Genomic DNA, 22,788 nt, shown 5'->3' with positions numbered 1-22,788 from the left:
TTCTCCCATTCCACCACATCCCAAAGATTTCTGTTGGATTGACATCTGGAGACTTTGGAGGGGATTTGAGAACAGTGAACTCACTGTTTTGTCGAAGAAATCAGTTCAGTTCATATGTTGTGCCTTTATAAATGCTCTTCTGCATACCTTGGTCAGATCGAGTGGTTATTTCACGAAACTGCTACTTTTAAATATCCAAGTATTTTCATTATTGTGAAATATTGCTATTCCCACAGGAGGAGCTAAACAGCAATTTACTGATATAATTTGAAGTATTAAAGATGATTTCTTTGCGATTTTGGCCAATTCTGTCGCTGTCCACTGGACCTCATGTTTGGTCATCTGGGGTTTGTAGGCTCAACTCATTTATTCTGAAATTTCAGTGTTTAAAATTAGGCTTTTATTCTGAAGAGATCCTGCTGCCGGCGGAAGTCGTGGCATGCACGTCATGGCTACCTGTCTGAAAAATCTGTAGCTAAACTTTCACTTTGTTCTGAAAGCACAACGATTATGGCGACGTTTTTCGGGGAAGTGCTGTCGGTTTACTCTCGGGCTGTGGAGGAAGACGACGACGAGCTTGATGAAAACGAGGAAGATGAGCAAATCCGCAGAGAGCTGGAGGAAAAAAGGTAAATAACTAGCTGTAGCATCGGGGAGTGAACGCAGAAAAAGCATGCAGAGGGGAATCGGGTTTAGTTAATCTAGCTAGTTAGCTTGCTGAAATTCAGAGATTATTGCCAGTGAAATACTAAGACGTACAAAGGTATGCAGACCATATCATCCCAGTTTAAGCATTTTCTTACTCGGTCAGCTGGATGGATATCTGCCGCTGAAGCTAACTGAGCTAACATGACACATGAGTTTTCAGTTCACCCATTCAAACAGCATTTACACACGTAATGCAGGAACCAGTTTTTAACACTTTCGTCAAGTGTACAAAAAGATATGGCAACATTGTCATTGCTATTATGCCCTTAAATACGGAAATGGTTTGTAATAATAATAATAATAATAATAATAATAATAATGATAATACAGAAACTTAGTAGTCAAACAAAACGTTAGGGTAGTGTCAGGAAGGGCATCCTCAAGAGTGAGATTTCCATAAAAATCAGTCGAAGCCCGGTTTATCAGTGCTGCTGATTCAAGACAGAGGAAGAGAAGATGTGTGTTTGGAAGCTGCCAAGAAGGAAAGGTAGGAGGTGAGGGTAAGGACTTTAAATGCAAAGGATTTTAAATGTGAAGCTTTCAGGGTGCCGGAAAGAGGAAGACAACAGAGAAAAATAATGGATGCAATGAAGGAGGAGATACAGAGGGTTTGTCTGACAGAGGAAGATGTTAGGTTGGAAGGGTGAGATGGAGGCATTATCCATTACAAAATCATGAAAGTATTTGTATGTGTAGTTTTTCCAGAATTCGATCTAGAGAATAGCACATTTTAGGAATGATTTCATGATTCTTTTATGTAAGAGGAAAAAAATATATTAAAATCAAGTTTTTCAAAGGCAAACCAACACATTGTGTGATGACAGGCAAAAAGTAGACACATAGATTTTTTTATTTTGTTTTTTGTCTTTCTTTTCATTCATTATATAGACAAAAGTTCATGTTACACCTCCAGGAGCTGCTCATTTATGGAAACCTGTAAGCACACAGTTTTTGTGCCGATGTTAATGCCAGGGAAAGTTTGGAGCTCTGCTTTCAATGAGCAAGCAGCGCGTAGGCGACATTTACGCTCTGTATGCCTCAGCACTCAGCAATCCTGCCCTGTACATGATTTCTGAATGCTTCCCAATTCCCATAATATCACTTAAAGTTGTTCATGGAATATGGGAGGAAAGAAATATCACAAACTGTTGCAACAGTGGCGTCCTATTACAGCAATACACTTGATTTTAGTGATCTTCGTAGAATGACGTGTGGAGCAGCGAGGCGGCTGACTAAACTTTAATCTGAGTTTAAATATTTTGTTCACTAAGCCCAGAACCCAGGATTGGCAGATCTCATTAGGAGGCGCAGTTTTATAAATGTATAAAAATGTTGATTGGGGGAAAAATCTTTAAATTCTTTCTTCTCCATAAAACCAAACAGAGAGGTTCATCTGCACTGGAGCCCTGAAGTCTCTGAGTCGCTGAAGTCTGGAAACAAGTTGCAGTGTTCAGACTTCATCCTTGCTGTGGGACAAAATGCTTCCAGTAAGTTGCTGCTGTCTCTGTCCTGTCTGCTGACTCACCTGTGATTGGTTTAACTGGATGCCCAATGTTATTACACATTAAATGAATATTTAATATCCCCATCGGGACACTGGAACATGGTGGACCAAAATGTCAGCTCAGAGGCAGTAACAGAATATTTCCAAGAATCTTTTGTACTTTTAAAAATGATGACATGGGGAGCGAGTAGGATATGGTGCTAAAACACTGCAGGAAATATAATGCAGACAGTCGGGGATTTGTGTTTTGATCATCACTTAATCTGCATCTTATTTTCTCAATTATTCAATGAGTCTTGAACCTTTGAAATATGTAGTTTTTAAATTTTTTTAACTAACTGTTTTCACTGAGTTGGTGACTGTTTTATTTCTTTGAAGTGAGGTTTTGATCCACAGCTGTAGGTGGCGGTAGGCCACGCCCCTCGGCAACACTAACACTGTATACTACTGTGGACTGGGATAGCAACAACATGCATTTTGGTGATCTGAAAAAATTCAGTTGACATCAGATCTTTTTCAATTCAGTTTTATTTATATAGCACCAAATGACAACAATAGTTGCCTTAAGGCACTTTATATTGTAATCCCAGTTAAATAAACTTATTAGTTTTTCAAGCCTACCTTCAATATCTTAAGTCTGGACTTTTATTTTTGCTCATAATCTTTCCTTTTGCTATTGTTCCCTTCCGTAAGGGATACCAGTAGCGCTCTTGTTATTTCATGTTTCCTATTTGGAAATAAACACTTGACTAACTTGTGAGCTTTCTTTGAAAACTGAGAGACTCTGTCTGCACAGGTTTTCTGTCAGTGCACATCCTGTCCACGCCAAACTGGGATACAATCGGACGTGCGTCGGCGTGGAACGAGAGGAGCCGAGCTGTAACGGGGCAAAGCTGCGAGGAATCAGCGTGTGTTTTCTACAGACACAAGGACAACCCAACAGTGAGTGACGCACCGAGCGGGGGAGCACTTCAAAATATATCTGAAAGCTCCTGACGGTCGAGAACTCGATGATCATTCAGTTTAATGGGTTTGCTCCTGAACTTCTGTTTAATATTTTTCAAGTGCTGTTTGAGATGTTCGCTCATTTATATCAAGGGCACTTTATAATGGCTGTGGCCTGTTCGCTGTCGAGCTGCAAACAGATGAGATATCATAAAAGAAAAATCTGAATAAATTACGTGCAGTGCAAGAGTAAAGAATGAAATGCTGGTTCTGTTACAAAACTTGGAAGAGAGGCCATTACACAGAGGATTAATGAACCCTGGTAATCTAGTGTCTGTTGTCAGAGTTATAACCGACCGGTTGATTGTGTGCAGAACCGCCTGCCCTCAGCCACACGTGATTCAATCGAGATAAATGTAGTGAACGGTTGCTCCTGCGCTGCCGAGGAAGCTTCAGATTTATCACGAGTGTCCTGCTGCCTTCAGGTGGCTGCTGGGATTTAATGTACTGGGGGACCACAGGAGCAGCTGTGGACAGCAGATACCGCGACAGTTGGCCATTAATTTAAAGATCACTGATTTACTAAAAGTCCTGCTAGCACAACCTTCATTTTTAATGCTGATTTAAAGGGTGGGGAGTGTGTTTTAGACAGTAGTTGGTGTGTGTGGTGGAAAATAATGCAGCAAAAGCAGGGATATTAAGTCTAAATAAAGCTCTCAGTTCAGTGTAGGATCAATAAACGTGATTTTTCTTTGAAGAGTCGAGAAGCCTGAAGAAGTTTGTAATGCGTCCACTTTAATCAGTCATCGGTGGAAAGAAAACTTTAATGTGAGTTAGAAGATAAATCATTGGTTTATGTTTTTTGATAAAGGCAAAATACCCAGTGTTTGCTGACCTCATGTTCCTGATTGAAATCTCTGACAATTAACTGACTAAATAGTAAAGTAATGCTCTAACGTAAGTGTGTGTGTGTTGAATCAAACTAATTTAGCTACGTATTTAGTAGGGGTGCAACGATACACAAAATTCACGGTTCGGTTCGGTTCGATACTTTGGTGTCACGGTTCGATATTTTTTCGATACAAAAAAAAATGTTCATGCCTTTTTAATTTGTCATTTATTAAAATTATAAATATATATTTTAACTCAAAAGTACAGTTTTTAAATTTAACCCTAACCCTTGTGCGCGTTTTTTATTTTGACAGCGAATGCGCACCTGCGGACCACTTATGTGCAGCCCTGGTTATTTAGCTCGTCATATTACAGCCACAGAAATTCTTTTGTCCATGAAACCATAAAGCTGCACTTTCTTTTTGCCTTATAGTCTCATTTGTCATAACTTCTCCGTTTTGTGGTAAGCTTTTCTTTGGCTGTCACTTCTTCACCCCGACCTGTCTTATGGCTCAGCAGAACTAAAATATATATCCTGCTGCTTTTACACACGGACTCACATAAGCTCAGCGATTCTCTGCGCGATCAACCTCTCACATGTTTAAGCTTGCTGCGGGAGATTTCACTTGTCATGTTTGCATAGTAAGCTAACGATTAATAAGACGATGTCAGAGGAATTGGTGCACAAATTATCATCACTCACAGATCAGTGCTGTTGCTCTCTATACACAGTTCGCACGATTGCAAAGTGAAAGCAAAAAAACAAGCGCAAATTCAAACGCGATTTCAATATGTCACATATTGACAGTGGCTCACCGATGCCAATGACATAATTACCCAGCTACATTTCTGAAAGAATGCAAAAGCATTGACATATATTTTCCTTCCTACAATAGCCTGACGTGCAGGGTAGCCCGTCTGAAAAAAATCGCTAGCCCCAGGACGTCGGGCTAGCGATTTTGCGAGCCCTGTATCTGATTGAGGAATTACTCATCTTTGGAAAAGAGAGTTTATTACAGAGAAATGTCTCTTTCCAAAATAAAAGCTATACTATCCGCTTCTTCTGGGCTATATTCTCAGCAGCATAAGGAGAATCATGTGCTAACAGCTGTCTAAATGACTCGGCTAAAGTTAGTAGCATGCTTGTTGTTTTTGTCTTTGCACTAGGATGATGTCGGCGTAAATGTGCAGTCATATTCGTTGTGTTCCCACTAGTGCTTTCAGGTTGATCTCGTTGAAATGACCTTAACGCCACAACACGGCAAATCTCTGTTAACGAGCTACCGCCGATCGCCCCGTGCATGGGGCTAGACGGCCAACACGTTAACGAGCTAACTGCGCTAACACACTAGTTCCCACCCATGTAATTAAGCATTGCATGGCACATCCAACATACTGTTTTACTTTAGTCCATGACTCGCTTACCTTCAGGGTCATACGTCACATGAAAACCAAAATAATTCCAAACGCCAGATCTGAATGAGAGTGGGGGAGGTCCATCTTGCAAGGAGAGCTTAACTTCTGTCTTGCTAGCTTGCCCTGCGCTCTTCCTTCTGACTATGCTGTCTGTGTTGAGCGCTCAGTGGATCTGCGCTCGACAGTGCAGCCTAGGTGGAGTAGTCGAACGCAGATTCACTGAGCGCTCAACACAGACAGCATCGTCAGAAGGAAAGTTGATAAAATAAATTACAAATGTTGTATTGTTCGATACATATGCGTACCGAACCGAAAGCACTGTATCGAACGGTTCAATATCGTTGCGAATATCGTTGCACCCCTAGTATTTAGTGGAAGGGGTGGCTACAGCCTGTCCCCTGTCCTGGAGTGAGAGGCGGGTTACACCCCGGAAAAGGTCACAGTTCATCCCAGTGAAAGACAACCATTCTCTTTCACATTCACACCCAGTTTAGCCAGTTTAGAAACACCTAAACTCATCTTTGTCTTTCGGTGGGGCCCCAAATTTACCGGTCCCATGTCTTTCAGTGTCAAGTACATTCTTCTTTAATGTTTTGGGTGGGAAACACCTTGTAGGTGGGTTTGCAGTAGTATTAAAAAACAAAAAACAAAACGAGAGACACTATATTCAAGACAAAAAATGGCCACACAAACTTCTGGATTATTTGAATATTTAAGAATCCATACTTGTGGGTCCTCTGGGTGTTTAGTTTGACTTTAATTCAACAACTTTAACTAATTATTGCAGAGCTTAAAATGTTGATTTACTCTTCTCTGATTTAAACTCATTTAATCAGTTAGAATATGGGGAAATCCTATTGCATTTGAATATTAAAGGTCTGAAAATGTTTAGTTTTTTAAAATTATGAAAGTTGCATAAAAAGTTTTATTTTTCTTTCCTTGAAGGTTTTGATATGCCAGGTGTCGTGCTACGTTGCAGAAGACCAGCTTTTTCAGTGGACAGAAAAGGTATGTTTAATGAACTAAGCGAAGAACTGCAGGGAGATTGTGTTATGTTGTTAACCTAGACTTTTTTTTATGATGTGAAATGTGAGCCAGTGGTTGTTGGCGACCCATTCTGAGGACTTGAGCTGAGCATTTTTGACACTGAATGCTCATAAGCTAAGCCCGATTTAAAGAAAGCCCTGCTTCATGCAAGAAACTACCGGCTGAGCCTATAAACTCAGATTAGAGAGGTCAAATAAAACTTTTTACAGCAGTTGTCCCTTGAAGTTTAATGCATTTAAACTTCAAACTTCCATCCTTTATATACAGTTTGTTTTTTCTTTGTGCAGAGCCGTTCAGGCCAGCATCTGCTTCTCAGTCTCTAAACCCATTTTTTTTTTCTTTTAGTTCAGCACAATTTTATTTATTTTTTGTTTCACTTGTGAAACACAACAGCATCATAAAGCATAAGGTTTGCTATAATATACATTTACCAGTATCTCATCCAGGCATGATCAAGAAGCTCAGATTTTTAGACCAAACAGGAGAACTGGGATAAAGTGTGATCTTGTGATGGTTGTTGGTGCTACACAGGCTGGTTATAGAGATCAGAAACTGCTGATCTCCTGGGATTTGTTATAGTGCAAAAACAGGGTAGCATCTCACACACTAAACCTTCAAATTGGCTACAGCAGCAGGAGACCAAAGCAAATTTCACTCCATTTGGCTGAGAACAATAAACTAGGCTGTACTAGACACCAAAACAGAAGCAAATTGGAAAAATATCAACCGGTCTCACGAGTCTCCAGTCCTGCTGCCAGAATTTGGTGTAAACAACATTGATCTATCCTGCTTCGTGCCAAATATTCAGGCTGGTGGTAGTGTGGAACATTTTCTTGGTACATATTAGGTCCCTTATGTGTTCAGTAATAAATCAACCACTGAGTGTACAGTAATTATTTATTTACTGGCTTTTTTTTTAACCACACACTGAGATTACAGTGAGACATGGAGGTTTTTCAGCGTGACCAGCATGGTTAAAGTGATGTTTGCCTGACTGTGTGTTTCTTTTGTCTCCTGTAGGTGTTTGACTGTCTGCAGCTCAGAGAGCTGAATGTGACGGTGCTGTCAGACACCTCTGTGGCTGATTATAAAACGGCAGACTATCTGGGCGGCAGCTCCGCTCCCTTCCTGCGCTCTCTCCACACCAGTGCTTTTGGTGATCAGCCTGTCTGCCAGTCACTGGAGCAACCCAACATAGTTACTGGACTTGCAGCTGCAGGTATTACTGTTGCACGACTGCGTGACTCGGATGTCTCAGACTTAAACTGTTCGTACTTCTTTTTCTCTCTCATTTTGCAAACGCACAAGGAAAACCTACAGACGCTGCATAAAAAAAAAAATGCAACTCTGCTTCCCCAGTCGTGGTATTGCTGTGCAAATTTAGCAGAAAAAAAAACCCTTTGATGTTTGATTGAATGGCAGCTTTATTCTTACAGATGGGTTAGGGAGGCATTTTCCTTTAACCCAGATTTCCTGCCTTCTAGGCAACCTTTGCTAAGCTATTTTGGTGTCATGTGCACCTCTTGTTTCCTTTCCATGTTAGAAATCCAAACCTGCCAAGCACCAGATTCTCCTACTGAACAACATATACATGAATAAATCTCTGATAGGCCAAAATCAGCCAGAAATATAAGCCAGGTGATTTACTGGTCAGGCTCTAGTTCTGCAGACCGTATTCCCATTCTTCATAAATGAATGAAAAAACCCTCTACAGAGTTTCTATAGAGTCTTATGTGTTAACTCAGGAGTTTTATCCTACTTCTGTAAGACATTTATCTGAAACAGTGTAGATGACCAGGACAATTACTGTGAAAAGAAGAAACCGGAAGAAGTAATTTTCTCACAGACCTACAACAAGTCATGTTTCTGGTATAAATTAGGCCTTAACAAAGGAATTGCCTCAAACGTTTTTCATGACCACCAGAGGGCGACACCGGTGCTTGCACAAACACCCCAGTACTGTAGAAGTCTGTAAAAGCGGCGTTCGGCCCCAACCTCTGTTTGCTTATGAGTTTAAGGGACTTGGTCATGTGATTTGAGTCATGCTGACTAAAACATGAAGCCCATTTTGTGAATTTTGTTCTGTTTAAATTTCAGATTGATTTATCTGGCGTATGCTCATGCTAATGTCTTGTTATTGACGTGTCACTGGGTTGTGAGCATGCAGTTTCAATCACATCCACACCTTGCCTACTGCAAAAGGTTTCAAGACACCAAAGCTCAGTTTGACGTCACAGTAGCTATGTCCATCTTTTGTATCTGGGCTCTGTGGTGTAGTGGTTAACACATACATGCCAAAACTCCCTGGATGGAGACACAAGTCCAGCCTAAAGAGGTCACAACTTAATGCACTCCAAGTGCTGGTCAAAGACCAGATTAATGGGATTATTGCATCAGGCAAGCTGGCCTCTCTCCACTGTGGTGACCCCTTGGGAAATAAGCGAGGTGCTGAAAATATCTTACTGTTCATTGTGAACTGAGATCAGTGTTTTAACTTGAAAATATTTTCACTTTCTGTGTATGTCATTTCCAATTTGGTCTTGAATTCCGTTTAAAGTGTCTTTAAGAAGGTGCTTTATAAAGACACATATTTAACACCTAGTTCTGCTGCACAGCACCAGTCTTTCTCTTCAGTAATGGGACAAAGTGAAATAGGCTGTAAAAGTGCTGTAAATAAAGCTTTAGCTGTGTTTGTTTCCCAGCTTTTCTTGTTGAAGTGTCCTTGAGTAAGATACTGAACCCCAGTTTGCTCCTGATGTGTGTCTGTGTGTGTTTGAGAAGTCGCTTTGGACAACAGTTTCTGCCAACTGAATGAAATGTGGTGCCATTAGGCTCCTCTCCACTCACTGAGAACATAAAGTCCTGCATCCTGATTTTTGGTGCGAGTGCTCTTAAAGACGCAGGTTCCAAACAAACAGATGTATCATCAGGAGATCACTGGACGGTCACGCACACCTCATATCAATAACCTTGGTGTCTTCTTCTTCTTTGTGCTGTTTCATCAGTACTGAACCACTGCCAGGTCCACCGCATCGCCGCTGTTGTTTACCAGTGTTACAGTGATGTCATTGGCCCTGACTCTGTCACCATGGAGACCTACAAGCCTGTATTAACCAAACTTGGCAGATCTATACAGGTGAGCTGTTTTTCCTTTTTATATCTGAAGAGGCTTTTAAAAAGGTCACAAAGGAAGGATGCACACGAATGTCCTACATCTGCTGAGCCGCTCTCTTGGCTGAACCCCAGTCGATGACGCCACTGCAAGTTTTAATGCTGATGGAAATAGAGCTGTAAAGTTTGAGGAGCAAACTTTCAAAAGTTTATTTCAATTTTAAGGTCTGTCTTTCGAACAATAGCCACAGTCAGAGCTCCCACAGGTCATTTAAAAGTCACAGATAGTGAGTGAAACTGAAAGAAAGTGTCTCCTGAAAAGGTGTGTGATTAAGAGAAGTCATAAACACTTTCATTTTGTAAATAGGTTGCTCGGCATTTGTTATTTTGTTGTCAACCTCTATTTATTTTAAGATTCACCTACATTTTATTTATAGAGCAACGCAATAAGGGTCATCTCAAGACATGTTATATGGTAAGGTAAAGACCCTGCAATAGTACAAGAGGAAACCCAAATGATCAGAAGCTTACCTATGAGCAAACACACGGCGACAGTGGGAAGAAAGAACACCTTTTTAACAAGAAGAGATCCCCAGCAGAACCAGGCTCAGAGAAGTGATGGGAAAGAGAAGAGAGACAAAGGGAGAGCAGAGAGAGATGAATACAAAGCAAACTACAGGAGTGAGCAGACAGAATTTAATGCTATGCAGTAGCAGTGTATAGATGCATTGTGAATGAGAAGAGCAGAGTTGAGATTGGTCGGTGCATCATGGGAAGTCTCCCAGCAGTCTGAGCCTGCAGCAGCATTAACTACGGGATAGCTCAGGGTCACCTCTTCCAGCCTAACTATACCCTAACTGGGAGCTTGTTGCACAAAGAGGGACCTGATATCAAGTTAACCAGAAGCCAGAAAAGCAACGTTATAACAGAGACTCATACAGAGTATTTAAAACAATAGGAAGCGTCCTGCATTTTCTGTGTTTCTCCTGTTGTTTTTTGATGTTTAACATGTTTTTGGGCTTTGTGGTGAACTCCATCTCCTGTTCCAACCCACTTTAGGACATCTGCATAGATCGCACACTGATAATCCTTCACAAAAGATGCAAATGCAGCAGCACTAGTTTTCAGCATGAAAAGGATATTTCTAATTTTAGCTATATTGTTCTGATAAATAAAGGTAGTCCTAGATGGGTTTAATCGATGTTAAAGAACTCCTTCTGGTCAAAAATGACTCCCGGGCCACAAGAGTGAGTGTTTGGTTAGACGTCTGTGAAGGTTCTCAGTCATCGTGGTGGAGAGAATCTGGGACTCTCCACCATTTGACTCTTAGAACTGAAGAAGCTTCTCGGATGAGAAGTGAAACGTCTTCAAGCAACTTAAACAAGTCCAGACGCTTTTCTTTCCAAGCTCCTTAGACTGTCTGGTTAGACCTTTGAGATTTCTTGTAGACACAGTTCACAATCTAAACTCATGTGAAACTTCTGTAGGTTTACTTTATTACGAGGATCATTAACGGCTTAATCTTGTCAGTAATCACATTTTTGTTCATCAGGCCTGCGTGGTGGATAGCTCTAATCCATACAACACCCATGAGCCTTGACAGCTTGTTGCAGTGCAGGAGAGGCAGAATCAGAATGGAAGCCAAATGAAAGCGCTTCACTGTTGAATTTATCTGAAATATGGTTCCCAAATGAAACCAAACCCAGAAGCAGGGATTCCAGCAGCAGCTTGTGTTATAATTTTTCTCTTTCAACCTTTAAGATTTTTGATTTGATAAAACTTTGCGAAAAAGTGCCCTCGGAGTCTCAGATTAAAATCTCCCAAGAAAGTTTTAGGTTTGCATGTTTGACTTATTATCAACGATCCTTTCCGATGCAGCTGCTCTTCCCTTGCTGATGAATTATCCAAGAGTGATTCATGCTCCAGCTCTGACTCAGGCAACATTGTCTTTGGTTACTTCACAAGTCGGGTGTCTAAGATCAAAGAAGATGAGTTTTTTTTTTTTTTTCCAGCAAATTTGTCAGTGCCTACTGTAACGATGATGGAAATGCGCTTTATTTATACCCGAGATCTCTTTTATATACTTTGAAACCCTTGCAAGTTTTTAGAGAACATCAGTCATCAAATCCACGAGGGTTTATAAAACAAAAAGCTGTATTTAAATGAAACGAAACTGTTTTTCATTTTAATTTCCTGCATTTTTCTTTCTCCTCAGCTCGATCCGTCTCCAAGCACAGATGCCCTGCGCAAGTTTGTCAGGACCACCGACCTTCAGAGCAATCTTTATATCTGAGTCCGTGCTGCACACTCTGTAATTCTATTTTTCTGTCGTAAAATGCTGTCATTTTTTTAAATAAAGACATTTTAAGGAAAAAAATATTAGAAATCTTTTAAGTTTAATTATTTACTTCAGTCTGTCCATAAATAATAGGTCCTAAAAGTTTCCAAAGAAATGCAGATGCATACCAAGAAAGCTGTTGCAGCTTTATGGAGAACATATATAAACTTTTAACTTGCATGTAACTATTTTCTTAAGAATTACAGGCTAAATCGTTCCACAAGGTGATACAGACAGTCCACGTAAAAACATTTCCATCGGGGATAAAAACAGCTGAGGTTACTTGAAACTACAGATTTGTAAACTGCTCAAAAGTTTCCTCTGTTTTCCTCCCTCTCTGATTCCTGAATAAAGTCAATTTTATAAATATTTTTATTGGGGTTTTTTTCTCTAGAGAGTCAGATAAGTATTTTTTAATGCATATAAAATTTGGTACAAATATTCTTGGATGAAATCTGTCAACCTTTGGTTCCTTCTGAGTTTTTGTGCTTGCAAAACTAATAACACTCCCAGATTAGTGAAAAAGCCTTGAAAAAGCATGTTTGATAGACGTGTCCTCTGAGCTATAATCTCTTGCATTAATCTCACATGAAGTTATTAAGTGCTATACATATCCTTTTGGGCGAACATGTGTCATTATTCCCACTGATCTCCTGTCAGCTGTGCATGCTATGGCAACAGCAAAAATAAGCCCAACAGTAGCTGAGAAGGGCCTATATTTCCATTTTATGGCAAGCACAGTTTCATTTTGGTGCAGAAAAAAGACAAAACTGAAAGCAACATGTCACAAAGGCAACAAAATGCTTTATTATAAAGTCTTCTTACACATTTTCAAGTTATATGTATGCATGTAATCATTGTTTATGAAATTATTACTATAATTTATGAAATGGACAGATTGGAGTCGTTTCATTTCCCAATGTGTGGGGATGACAGCCCTGCCAGTGTTTCCTCCTGGCCAGATGGGGGCAGCAATGCGCCGGTGAACCCCAAAACGCTCAAAGAAGTTGAAGTGAGCGAAACTCAAACAAACCAGTTGGTCTAGATTGTGCACAGGTCCTCGTAACAGGTGCTTTAAAAAAAAATATATATATATATATTTTGCCATTTAAACAGTGGAGATCGTGCATAATAGAGTCGATGTATGTGCTGTGTCTGTCTGTAGTAAGCCCGCGTAAAACTATTGCTGTCTGTGGGTTAGCCCTGCTTAAAACGTTAGCCTGGTTACCAGGCTACCAATGAATGCTAACCGGGTTATAGCTCCTGAAAACGGCAGGAACAAAGCTCCAGTCGGGCGGATGAAGGAACACCGACCCTTCAGAGCCAGCAGAGTGCTGGCTGAGAGGAACCAGGCGGTGGTGGCGGTGGGAGCCTGGGTGGAGGGCGGACAAGACTTCGTGGAGCATCCGGCTGTAAGTTTGGATGTGGAGAAGCTAACTGCTGACAGTTACTGTTTGTTGACATAAGCTCTCCTTCCCGTCTCCTTTCCATTTAAATTTACTTCATACTAAAGAACTATCGATATATAAGCAAATATTCACACCGGAGGAGTTTAATCCATTGCAATTTAGACATTTATTATAACTGTTATTAATGTTGAATAGATCCAGTGTGTCCACACACATTGGGTGGTCTTAATCTAAAATCACTCTTCACTTTAAAATTATGTTTCTAAGAAATTTCACATTTCACTGTCATAAATCACCCTGATGTTCATCTCCACCTGCTCCACCCTGCTTGCACGCTCTTTTTTACCTCTCATGTGCACTGTCTGCTGGTGTGAGTGGTCATCCACCTTCGCTATTACACCTGTCTCCTTCTCATTAACACACATGTATTCTGTCTCTCTTCTACTGACTATGAATGAATGGGTGCACTTGTGATTTGGTAAGAAAAACCTGGAAAATTTCTATTTAAATTCCAACTGTGCAAGATTATAGACTTATCAATATCAATATAGACACAGGGGGATTTTACATTAATTAAAGAATAGAAGGACATTTAACTGGCAAGTAGACTTGCCCTAGATGCAAATTTTATATAAGGTTAGCTGGTGCAAGTCTTAGTTGCCCTTGGTTTTCTTCACTACAGTATTCGAAACTAGTTTTCCTGTGTCTTTGTTTAGACTCTTGCTTTGCTGACTGATGAGCTACAGGCAGAGAAGAGGAGGGAGAACGAAGAGAGCCTTCAGCGTTTTCAGGATGAAGTGCGCCACCGTGTGGCACAGAAAGCACATTTGTTCAAGAAGAGACAGCAGCTGCAGACAGATCCAGTGGTAAAAAAAAAAAAAACTTGACTCAAATGAAGTGTTAATTATGTTCCTTTCACCCCAGATTCCCACCTGAAATTAACACTGCAGCTAACCAGATTTATAGCTAACATTATTGAGTTATTTTGACTATCATTTAGAAAAGGTAAAACAAATTGTAATGTACTATCATTGTCATTGTTAAATTTATCAAATATATTCCAGGTGTTTTATTACGTTTAATATCTAATTAAATGGCATGTTGATTATGTTGATGTAACATAAAACCCTTAGAAGAAGCAGCTCCTCATATCTGAGAAAACTTTGTGAAACCACATTTTAAACACACGGATAGCTGAGCCCTCTGATTGCCTTTCCTGCTGCTGCTGATGTTGTTGTCTGCTTGTCCTGTATTGTTGCATATGGTGTATTTTTTGTCCAGGTGACACCTGACACGCGAGTCATCTGGACCCATCGTGAAGGTGAGACAGTGAGAACTGCTGCACAGCAAAGGGTGATGGAGAGGAGACCTCAGGAGGTGAGATATTAGTAAATAATTACAGGTACAATGTGTGCACCCTCCAGAGAACTAAACTTTAGTGAGATGTGAGTTTTAGATGTGCTTTCAGCTTAGTTGCTTTTTAGGGTAGGATGGTAGTGATGTTAAAAATGGCAAAATAGTTCAGTTCAGTTACTTCAAGTAGGTGAAGCTGAGGCCTAGCAGACACTGATTGGCCACGGCTGCCTATTTAGGACCTCCTGTCAGTCACAGGACGACACTCTAACTTTAAGGCTTAACAAAATCCAAGCGGATGAATTATAAAATGTTCACCCACCATACAGGTGTCATTAAAGGGGGCAAGTATCCGTAGAGACCAAAACTGTAAATGTGCTCATATAACATGTGAGTCTATTGAGACTGACGATCTTTCGCATCAAGCCTCAAATGGCCTTTAGAAGAAGTGCCGTTTGTGGCTCCATTTGTAGGCCTCAGAGGTTGCTTTCCGAAGTCTTTCCTGATTATAAGAAGCTCTTAAACCTGTATATTTTTTTTTTCCTTAATGACATGTTGATCAGAGACGTGTGTGTGGGTAAGGTGTGGCTGAGAAATTTAATGTAATGTAGATATTTACAAAGAGTGTCTGCATCGTTTATTGTCCACCAGGGGTGCATCGAGTTTTCATCCCACTTGTAAACTGATAGTCATCTTCTTTATAGGATTCAGCCTTTAAAGTTGTTTAAAGTTTTTAAAATATGTTTTAAAAGTATTATCATTGAATTCAAAAGACATTTATTTGAAGTTTGCAGTATCTGCCTCAAACGTCCATCTATTTGTTGAGACCTTGTTATCTGTATATGTTCTTTTTCTTTATTTTTTATTGTGTCTGATTGTTTATATTTTGCAGTGTGTAAAGTGTGCTGTTCTTGGATTGCAGAAGGATTCCTTGTGTTCCTTGTGTGACTTCACACAATGTGACACTGATTAATCTGGATTTGTATTTATTTCCACAATTTTCCAGTCTGCTGAAGGCATGAGGCAGGTCAGACTCAGACTGGCTGCTTGTCAGGTGATGCAGCAAGAGGAAACAACGTCAGAACTTCCTGGAGGCAGCTGGAACATCTCTCAAACGGGACATGTGAGCGCCTGTGTCTCATGCTTGTTCCTCTTTTCAAACCCATAATTCCATGTTCGGGTTATAATTAAACATTTCCCCCTTCACCTCACAGAAAGCAGAATCTCATGCTCTGGGAGCAGAGGAGGATGCTCTAGGAGAGGAAGATGATGTTGTCTTCACCAGTCGACATGAATGTCCACTTGTTCAACAGAAGGTGACTGAATATTCAAACTGTGTCCCATGTTTATTCCTTTCAGTTTTTAATGGTTTTTCTTAACGTGAAATTCATTATATCCACACATTCACCGACCAACTCGGCCACCACATAGTTACAGATAAGATTAAATTATTTGGAACATTCTGAGCAGGTGCGTTTGCACTGTAAGATGCTTTTTTAGTCAAAAACCAACATAGAAATTCAGTGAATTTGGAACTTGCTGTACACCTCCATTAAAAATTATCTTCACTTTCATGTCATATAGTATTTAAAAGATGGATGTAAAGCTTCTGGATCTTAAAAGTGAAGCCTGCACGGAAGTACCCTATGGAAAATGACCCTATGCTTCCTCCTCAGTCACTCAAAAATGAAGATAAAGCTGGGTATATTTAGGGCAGGGAGATAGACAAGCCACTCAGAAATGGGAAGTTGAATTAATAGGTGGCTACATGGTAGCTACGCCATATTGAAACAGGCTAAAAACAGCAAGATGTAGATAGTAAGTTTGATGATCAGGCAGTTTACCGATTACAGTAAAGGTCAGAACTTGGCTCTTTGCGATGTGATGGTAAACAGGAAATCTGATGCTTTAACTGTTGGTGGATGTCAGGCTGAAAGCTCAGTGCTAGGAAGAGTAGTAGGCTTTTCTCCTCTTCTCTATTGCTGCATTTTTAAATGCCTTACATAGTGTTTATTGAGTGTAAATCGTTGCCCTTAATGTTAAAGTCCAATGTGGATTCTTAAGAATTATTTTCCCTACATGGGATGGCTAGAGCATGATGATAAACTCAACTCTTTCAACCCACAAAGATTAGATTTGATTACCTCTGTTGTACCTTTAATGATGAGTTTTGATACTTTGGTGTATGCCGATAAAGACGTGGTTTGACGGCCATTAGAAAAGTTCCTGGGTTGCTGCACTGGCAGAGTCCATCCTCACCAACGTCCAGTTATTCTGTTCCACAAGCAGGTCTGAAAGCACTCAGTTCAGCAAAGAGCTTCAAGGGCTAAAGATTTAAGAGTGAGCCTCTGTTTCACTCTTGCCAAAAACACGTATAGTTCAAAGTTTATGAGCATGATATAACGCCTCAAAGAGCAGAATTATAACCCTGAAACCAGGTCAGGTTTCATTATTTCAGTACAGGCTGTAATGTTTAATTTTACCACATCAACATCATCATCATCATGATAATGACGTGGATGTGTGTGAGGTTAATGGAAAAAATATATATAAATATAATGTCCAGTTCCCTCTCACATCTTGTGAATCATTATAAGGTCCAAACAAGGACAGTAACATAAAGTAAGGCTTATGTCAGGCTTCCTCTGTACAGATTTTTGCTTTTGTTTTTGTGTTGACTTGTTTTCACAGGAAATTGAGTGAGCTATCAGCTAACCACACAGATGTGAGTTTAGCCTCAGGGTTGTGTGTATCTTAAAAAAACAGTGTTTCGAGATTGTGAGTGTGCTGGATGAGTAAACCTGTGGAAAAAAAACTAGAGTGTTATTAAAATTGTCACTTGTTTTAAATGTTTCTCACTTTGCACGCACCTTAACTGTGGCATAACTTCAATCTTTACCAGCTGCAGCCTGTACATATGGAGTTACGCATATGAATGTTATACATTTTCAGTGCACTACACTACCTTGTAATGCTTTTAGTTGCTACTGTTGATCCATCCATTCGCTTCCACTTATCCTTTTCAGGTTTGCAGGGGGCACTAATGGGATCAATGGGATTAATGGGATGAATTGGAGATAAATATTGGCCAATAGAAAAGGGATAAGATGCCAGCAAAAAAGTAGAAAGTTCTTTATATTTATTAATTAATTAATTTATTAATGGCAGAAATATTTCAGCAATAAGTCATAATCAGGGTAGCCTAATACAGACAACAGTCACAATAAGTCAGGTTAGATTCCTGTAACATTCCGAAATTAGAACTCTAATTATAAAATAAAACCAGCACAACATACAAAAATACAGTTTTTGAAAAATAGTATCAAGACAATATCAATATACACACATAATCTATGATGTTAAAATCACTAGACATAGGAAAAATACATGTGTAAAAATATAAATATAATATATGTAGGCAGAAAGTTAACACTAAAGTTAACAGATGTTGAAAAAATCCATAAATATTCTGCAGCTAAATGACAAAAACATATATTCAATATCAAATATCAGTGCACAAAAGGTATCCGCTTACATCATAGCTTCCCAGTTTAGACATGGGGGGATTATCTCCTGGTACAGCAGAAAAGCAGAAGGATAAATAATTATGGCAATGAGCCCTGACTAGTATTTCTCTCAGGTTTTTAGCACAAATTGATTTATTATTGAACAAATGACCTGTGGAAGGGTCACCAGATAAAATATGCCAATATTTACTGATACTTCTTTGTAACTGTTAAGATAAAGGAGAAAATGTGGTGGCAAACACCACATTTTTGAGCCCCTCCTTGAGAGACATTTAGGTGTCAATAAGTTGCTGCTCTCTATGTTTTTGACTCTGTCTTTCAGATAGAGTCAGGTCTCTTAAAGCTGTAACCTCTAATGGTTACAAATATCTCAGGCTTGTTCTTCAAAGGCTTTTTTGTATATTATGCTTGTGTTTTTCTCTTTTTTTATGTTATGATTGGCACAGTTTTGCTTTTTTGGAGGCGTTTTTCTTTACAGATGTTATTCATTTAGTAATTATTACTTATTATTAACTAATAGCATTATTACTTAATGCTAAGTTATAGCATTAAGTAATAAGGCACTACTTTTTGATTGGTCAAGGAATCTAACCTGGATTTTAAGGGAAGTATTATCCAATAAATACTGTACAAACTACAGTATCTAATTAATAAAGGGCAAATATAACAAAGTAGCTCTGTAGCAGAGAATAGGATAAATCAGAGATTGAATGTGCAGGAAACTCTTATTAAAATGAGTTCTTATAGGATGTGTCAACATTAACCAATAATATAAAGTCATTTTTTTAATATTTGAATATCTATTTATGCTTATAAACTGATATTTTGGAGGAATACATTTTTATTTTTATTAAAAGAAATGTTTGTTTAAATGTCAACTTTTTGATAATAATGTGCTTTTAACACCTTCATACATACAGTACATTACTTTGGCTGAGGGTCAGTAGATCAGTCTTCACTCGTCTTTATTTTATTTGTATGCTTTTCAGGGAAGTGAACGTCCACTGTGGAATCCTGAACAATCACAACCTGATTCGGGATTCACATCCAGCTTCAGAATCTGGCCTCTGACTGACCAAGAAGAACTGAAAAGACAGGTAGGAATCAGAAGCATGCACAAACCTTTGGCTTTAATGGTTTGATGTCAGACGTCACAGACAGCGTGTTTGTCTCTGCAGCGCAAGTCTCAGTTCCTGATGCACCGCCGCCTGGCCATGAACATCGAGAGAGAGCAAGTGAAGGAGAACAAGCAGCACAGGAAGCACCTGAAACAGACAGCAAGGTGAAGAGAGGACAGGCGTACCATGCTGTATCGCTTCCTCTTGTGGTTTGGGGCGTTCCATTAAAGTGAATCTAAATCCTGAGATCTCTCTATAGTGTGTCAAACAGCAGATCTCTCTAACATGACACATTTTCACAGTAGAGAAAATAAAAACATTTGTTTTCTTAATTGAACAGTGAGCTTGCTTGGAATACAATAGATATCCAAAGTCATTTAAAAAAAACCCTCCTTTAAACTTAAATTACATGTTATTGTCAGTGAAAATCTCCTTTCGTGTGTTCCTGTCTTCACTGAAGGATCAAAGCAGAGAAAGAACAGATGCGTCTGGAGGAGGAGAGGAAGCTGGAGAGAGTTCAACAGCTCGCAGAGGCCAAGCAGAAGCTGGAGGAGAGGGAGCTGCTGATTCTGGAGCGACTAAAGCTTGAGGAGGAGGAGAGAGCTGTGGAGTTACAGAGGAGGAAAAGAGAGGAGAAAGGCAAAGTAGCTGCTAGGTAATTAAGCAAGAGAGACTCAACTGAATATACCTAATGCAATTAAAACAGGAAAATCCACTGATGTTTAAATGTGGAAGTCTGTTTGCAGTCATTGGAGAGTGCTACTTGATTTTTTATTTAAGGCTAGATTTTGAAGGCTTTTGTAGCCTCCAATAGGATAACAGATGTAAACCTGCTGCAAACCTATTTGAGAGACGGGCATATGTGGGTCTGTAGGGTTAATTTTCATTTTCTGCTACTCATCTGGAGTCGCATAATATTTCTCCCAATCAGTGTTTTCTGCCTCTTCCTGGCTAGAGTCTGGTCCATTTCCAGGTCCAGTGAGATGTGGTGTATAATCAATCAAGACATTTTTGTATATTGACAAGTGATCAGTAGGGGAAGGGGAGAATGTGAAGTCATCTCTATGGGGTGAAGAGTTAAATTTTACTTTCTAATTGTTTTTGTGTTGTTAGAAATAAAATGAGCTTGACTGTAGCTGTGACTTCAGTAATAAATATATAATAAAATTGATCACATTTTAAGTCCCAGTTACACAAATGGGAAAAGTGATACCCCCTGTTTGTAAGTGTGACCCTCACAAACCACTGTTTAAAAAAAATGTATGCATGGCTTTGTGAAGCTGAACCTCTCCTTATTATTTCTGCAGGTTCATTGAAGCTCTGAGAGCTCAAATGAAGGAGCGAATGTCTCAGGTGAAACTGGAGCTCCCTCCTCTCTGCTGCTGTGCGTCCTCGTTCTGGGACTCCCACCCCGACACCTGCGCTAACAACTGTGTTTTCTACAATAATCCCAAAGGTGAGGAATTCACACGCAACCATCTGCTTGCTTACTGAGCTTCAATCCAACTACATGAAAACATTTTTTTGTTCTGCAGTGTATGCCCAGGCCCTACATTCAGCGTTGGCGAGTTTGGATTTGCAGTAAAAGGAAGCTGATGTCTGCCTGAAGGTCCGGTCTCAGATTTTGGAAAATCTTGTGTACGTTTTCTAGCCTACGTTCAGATCAGTGCTCTCGCTTAGCACTGAGGAGTCCAGGACATGTTGAGCCTCCACAATAGAAGAGATTTATATGTTTCAGTTTATTGTTGTCTTCCAGAAATAAAATCATACGTTTCACGTAGCTCTAAGGAGGGAATCCAGAATGATGCTTTTACTCTGAAATATCTCAATGTTTTAAAGATGATTTGGTGCACAGATTGTTTTCTAAATGAGCAATAACAAACATGATGTTTCTCTTTGCCTTTGACTCCTGTCTTTGCCTGTTGCGTTATTATCGGATCATCTTCACTTTCCCCAGATCTTTGATTTTAATACTTGGAAAACTGATCATGTTTTCACTGAACAGTCAGATCCCTATATTTATTCTGCTGGTTGTGAAGAATGACATGGAGTATAAAATTTCCTTTTGAACTCTTTTCCTTTGTTTAATTATTGCTTATTAAAGCTGACAGAAATTTGCTTTGATTTATTTATTGGTAATGAAGGAATTTGTGCAGTGTCTTACTCTGTGTATGTAGTTTTAATGCCGGTAGTTAATGTGCTGAGTAAGCAAGTAAACTTGAAAATGTCCTTGTGAGGATTTGCTGTTTGTTGTGTGGGTCAAGAGTCACGTTGACCTGTTTTAGGACTCCATTTAACAAATAACACTTCTGTTATGTTTTTTTTTTTTTTTTTTTAATAAATGTCACTTTCTGTGGTAAATACAAATTGTGAAATGGTGTGGTCTGCTTTTAAAAATTGTATTCCTTTTTATGATTTTGTGACCAATGCACATTTATATGTTTTAAAATGGTGATAGTTATTTACACTTTTATTATTTTTAACATCAGCTCCAGTTATTTTTGTTACATTGTAGTTACATAGTTGTGTAGCTCATTCACTGGCAAAATATCAGACTCACTGGCCCTTTTGTTAGGTCACCCATTCAGTTGCTTGTTACATCCTTTAATTTTCCAATCACATGGCAGCAGCTCAATGTATTTGGGCTTGTAGACATGGTCAAAACAACCTGCTTAAGTTCAAATTGAGGACCAGAATGGGGAAGAAAGGTGATTTAAGTGACTTAACATGGCATGGTTGCTGATGCCTGACTGGCTGAACTTTATATTTTAGAAACTGCTGATCTGCCAGGATATGCCCTCACAATCTCAGGAAATTACAACAAAACAGGCAAACCAAAAATGATCGATAGAAGATTGGAAAAGTGTTGCCCATAAGGTCCCGTTAGGCTTTAACATGTTTTTCATTAGTACGGACTCGGGACTGGACTGATTTTCCTTATTACAATGGAGTAACTTCCAATGTGTTGGGTAGGTGTCATAGCAACGCGCCCGAGCGTCCCGCGACGTAATTAGTATGCGACACGAACGCTGGACGTCCAGGGAAGAATATACCAGCGCTCGGTCTGTGTCATCAGACTCAGAGGACCACGGCAATTTTTTTGTAACCATTTCCCTCTGCTCGCCCGGGGTTCCAGATGCAAGGTGCAAATAATTAAACGAATGTACATTTTAGATTTAAATGAGTGTAAATGAGGAGATGCTGAGCTGGGCAACACATTGCATATCATAGTTTACTGATTTACTCATTAACTGTTTGCTGACGATTAAATTACGAGATGAAAATCAGGACTGATTTTCATCTTGTGAACCGATTGGAATAAGAAGCGAAACTTGAATATTTTACGCCTCTTTTTAAATAATTTGATCAATACTTTTAGTTTTTAATGTCCAACTTTAAACTAATTTAAATTAATAAAAAA

General features: G+C 39.4%; 2 protein-coding genes across 2 annotated transcripts; both read left to right on the top strand.

Moving 5' to 3' along the window:
• Window positions 1-410: 410 nt before the first annotated feature.
• On the top strand, window positions 411-12,329 carry psmg1 (proteasome (prosome, macropain) assembly chaperone 1). Its single transcript, XM_040032391.1, has 7 exons — window positions 411-629; window positions 2,092-2,195; window positions 3,009-3,154; window positions 6,410-6,472; window positions 7,532-7,730; window positions 9,517-9,647; window positions 11,838-12,329. The coding sequence occupies exons 1-7, from the start codon at window positions 511-513 to the stop codon at window positions 11,913-11,915; spliced, it is 840 nt and encodes a 279-aa protein (XP_039888325.1). The 5' UTR covers window positions 411-510; the 3' UTR covers window positions 11,916-12,329.
• Window positions 12,330-12,815: 486 nt separating this feature from the next.
• Window positions 12,816-20,994, top strand: ccdc15 (coiled-coil domain containing 15). The gene is made up of 10 exons (XM_040032388.1): window positions 12,816-13,372; window positions 14,086-14,235; window positions 14,651-14,746; window positions 15,729-15,845; window positions 15,937-16,038; window positions 19,239-19,346; window positions 19,428-19,531; window positions 19,828-20,022; window positions 20,675-20,823; window positions 20,903-20,994. The coding sequence occupies exons 1-10, from the start codon at window positions 13,199-13,201 to the stop codon at window positions 20,950-20,952; spliced, it is 1,245 nt and encodes a 414-aa protein (XP_039888322.1). The 5' UTR covers window positions 12,816-13,198; the 3' UTR covers window positions 20,953-20,994.
• The last annotated feature ends 1,794 nt before the right edge of the window (window positions 20,995-22,788 follow it).

Source organism: Simochromis diagramma, unplaced genomic scaffold (assembly GCF_900408965.1).
Source record: "Simochromis diagramma unplaced genomic scaffold, fSimDia1.1 OVJJ01000216.1, whole genome shotgun sequence".
Lineage (NCBI taxonomy): Eukaryota > Metazoa > Chordata > Actinopteri > Cichliformes > Cichlidae > Simochromis > Simochromis diagramma.
This window is presented reverse-complemented; position numbering and strand designations above follow the sequence as displayed.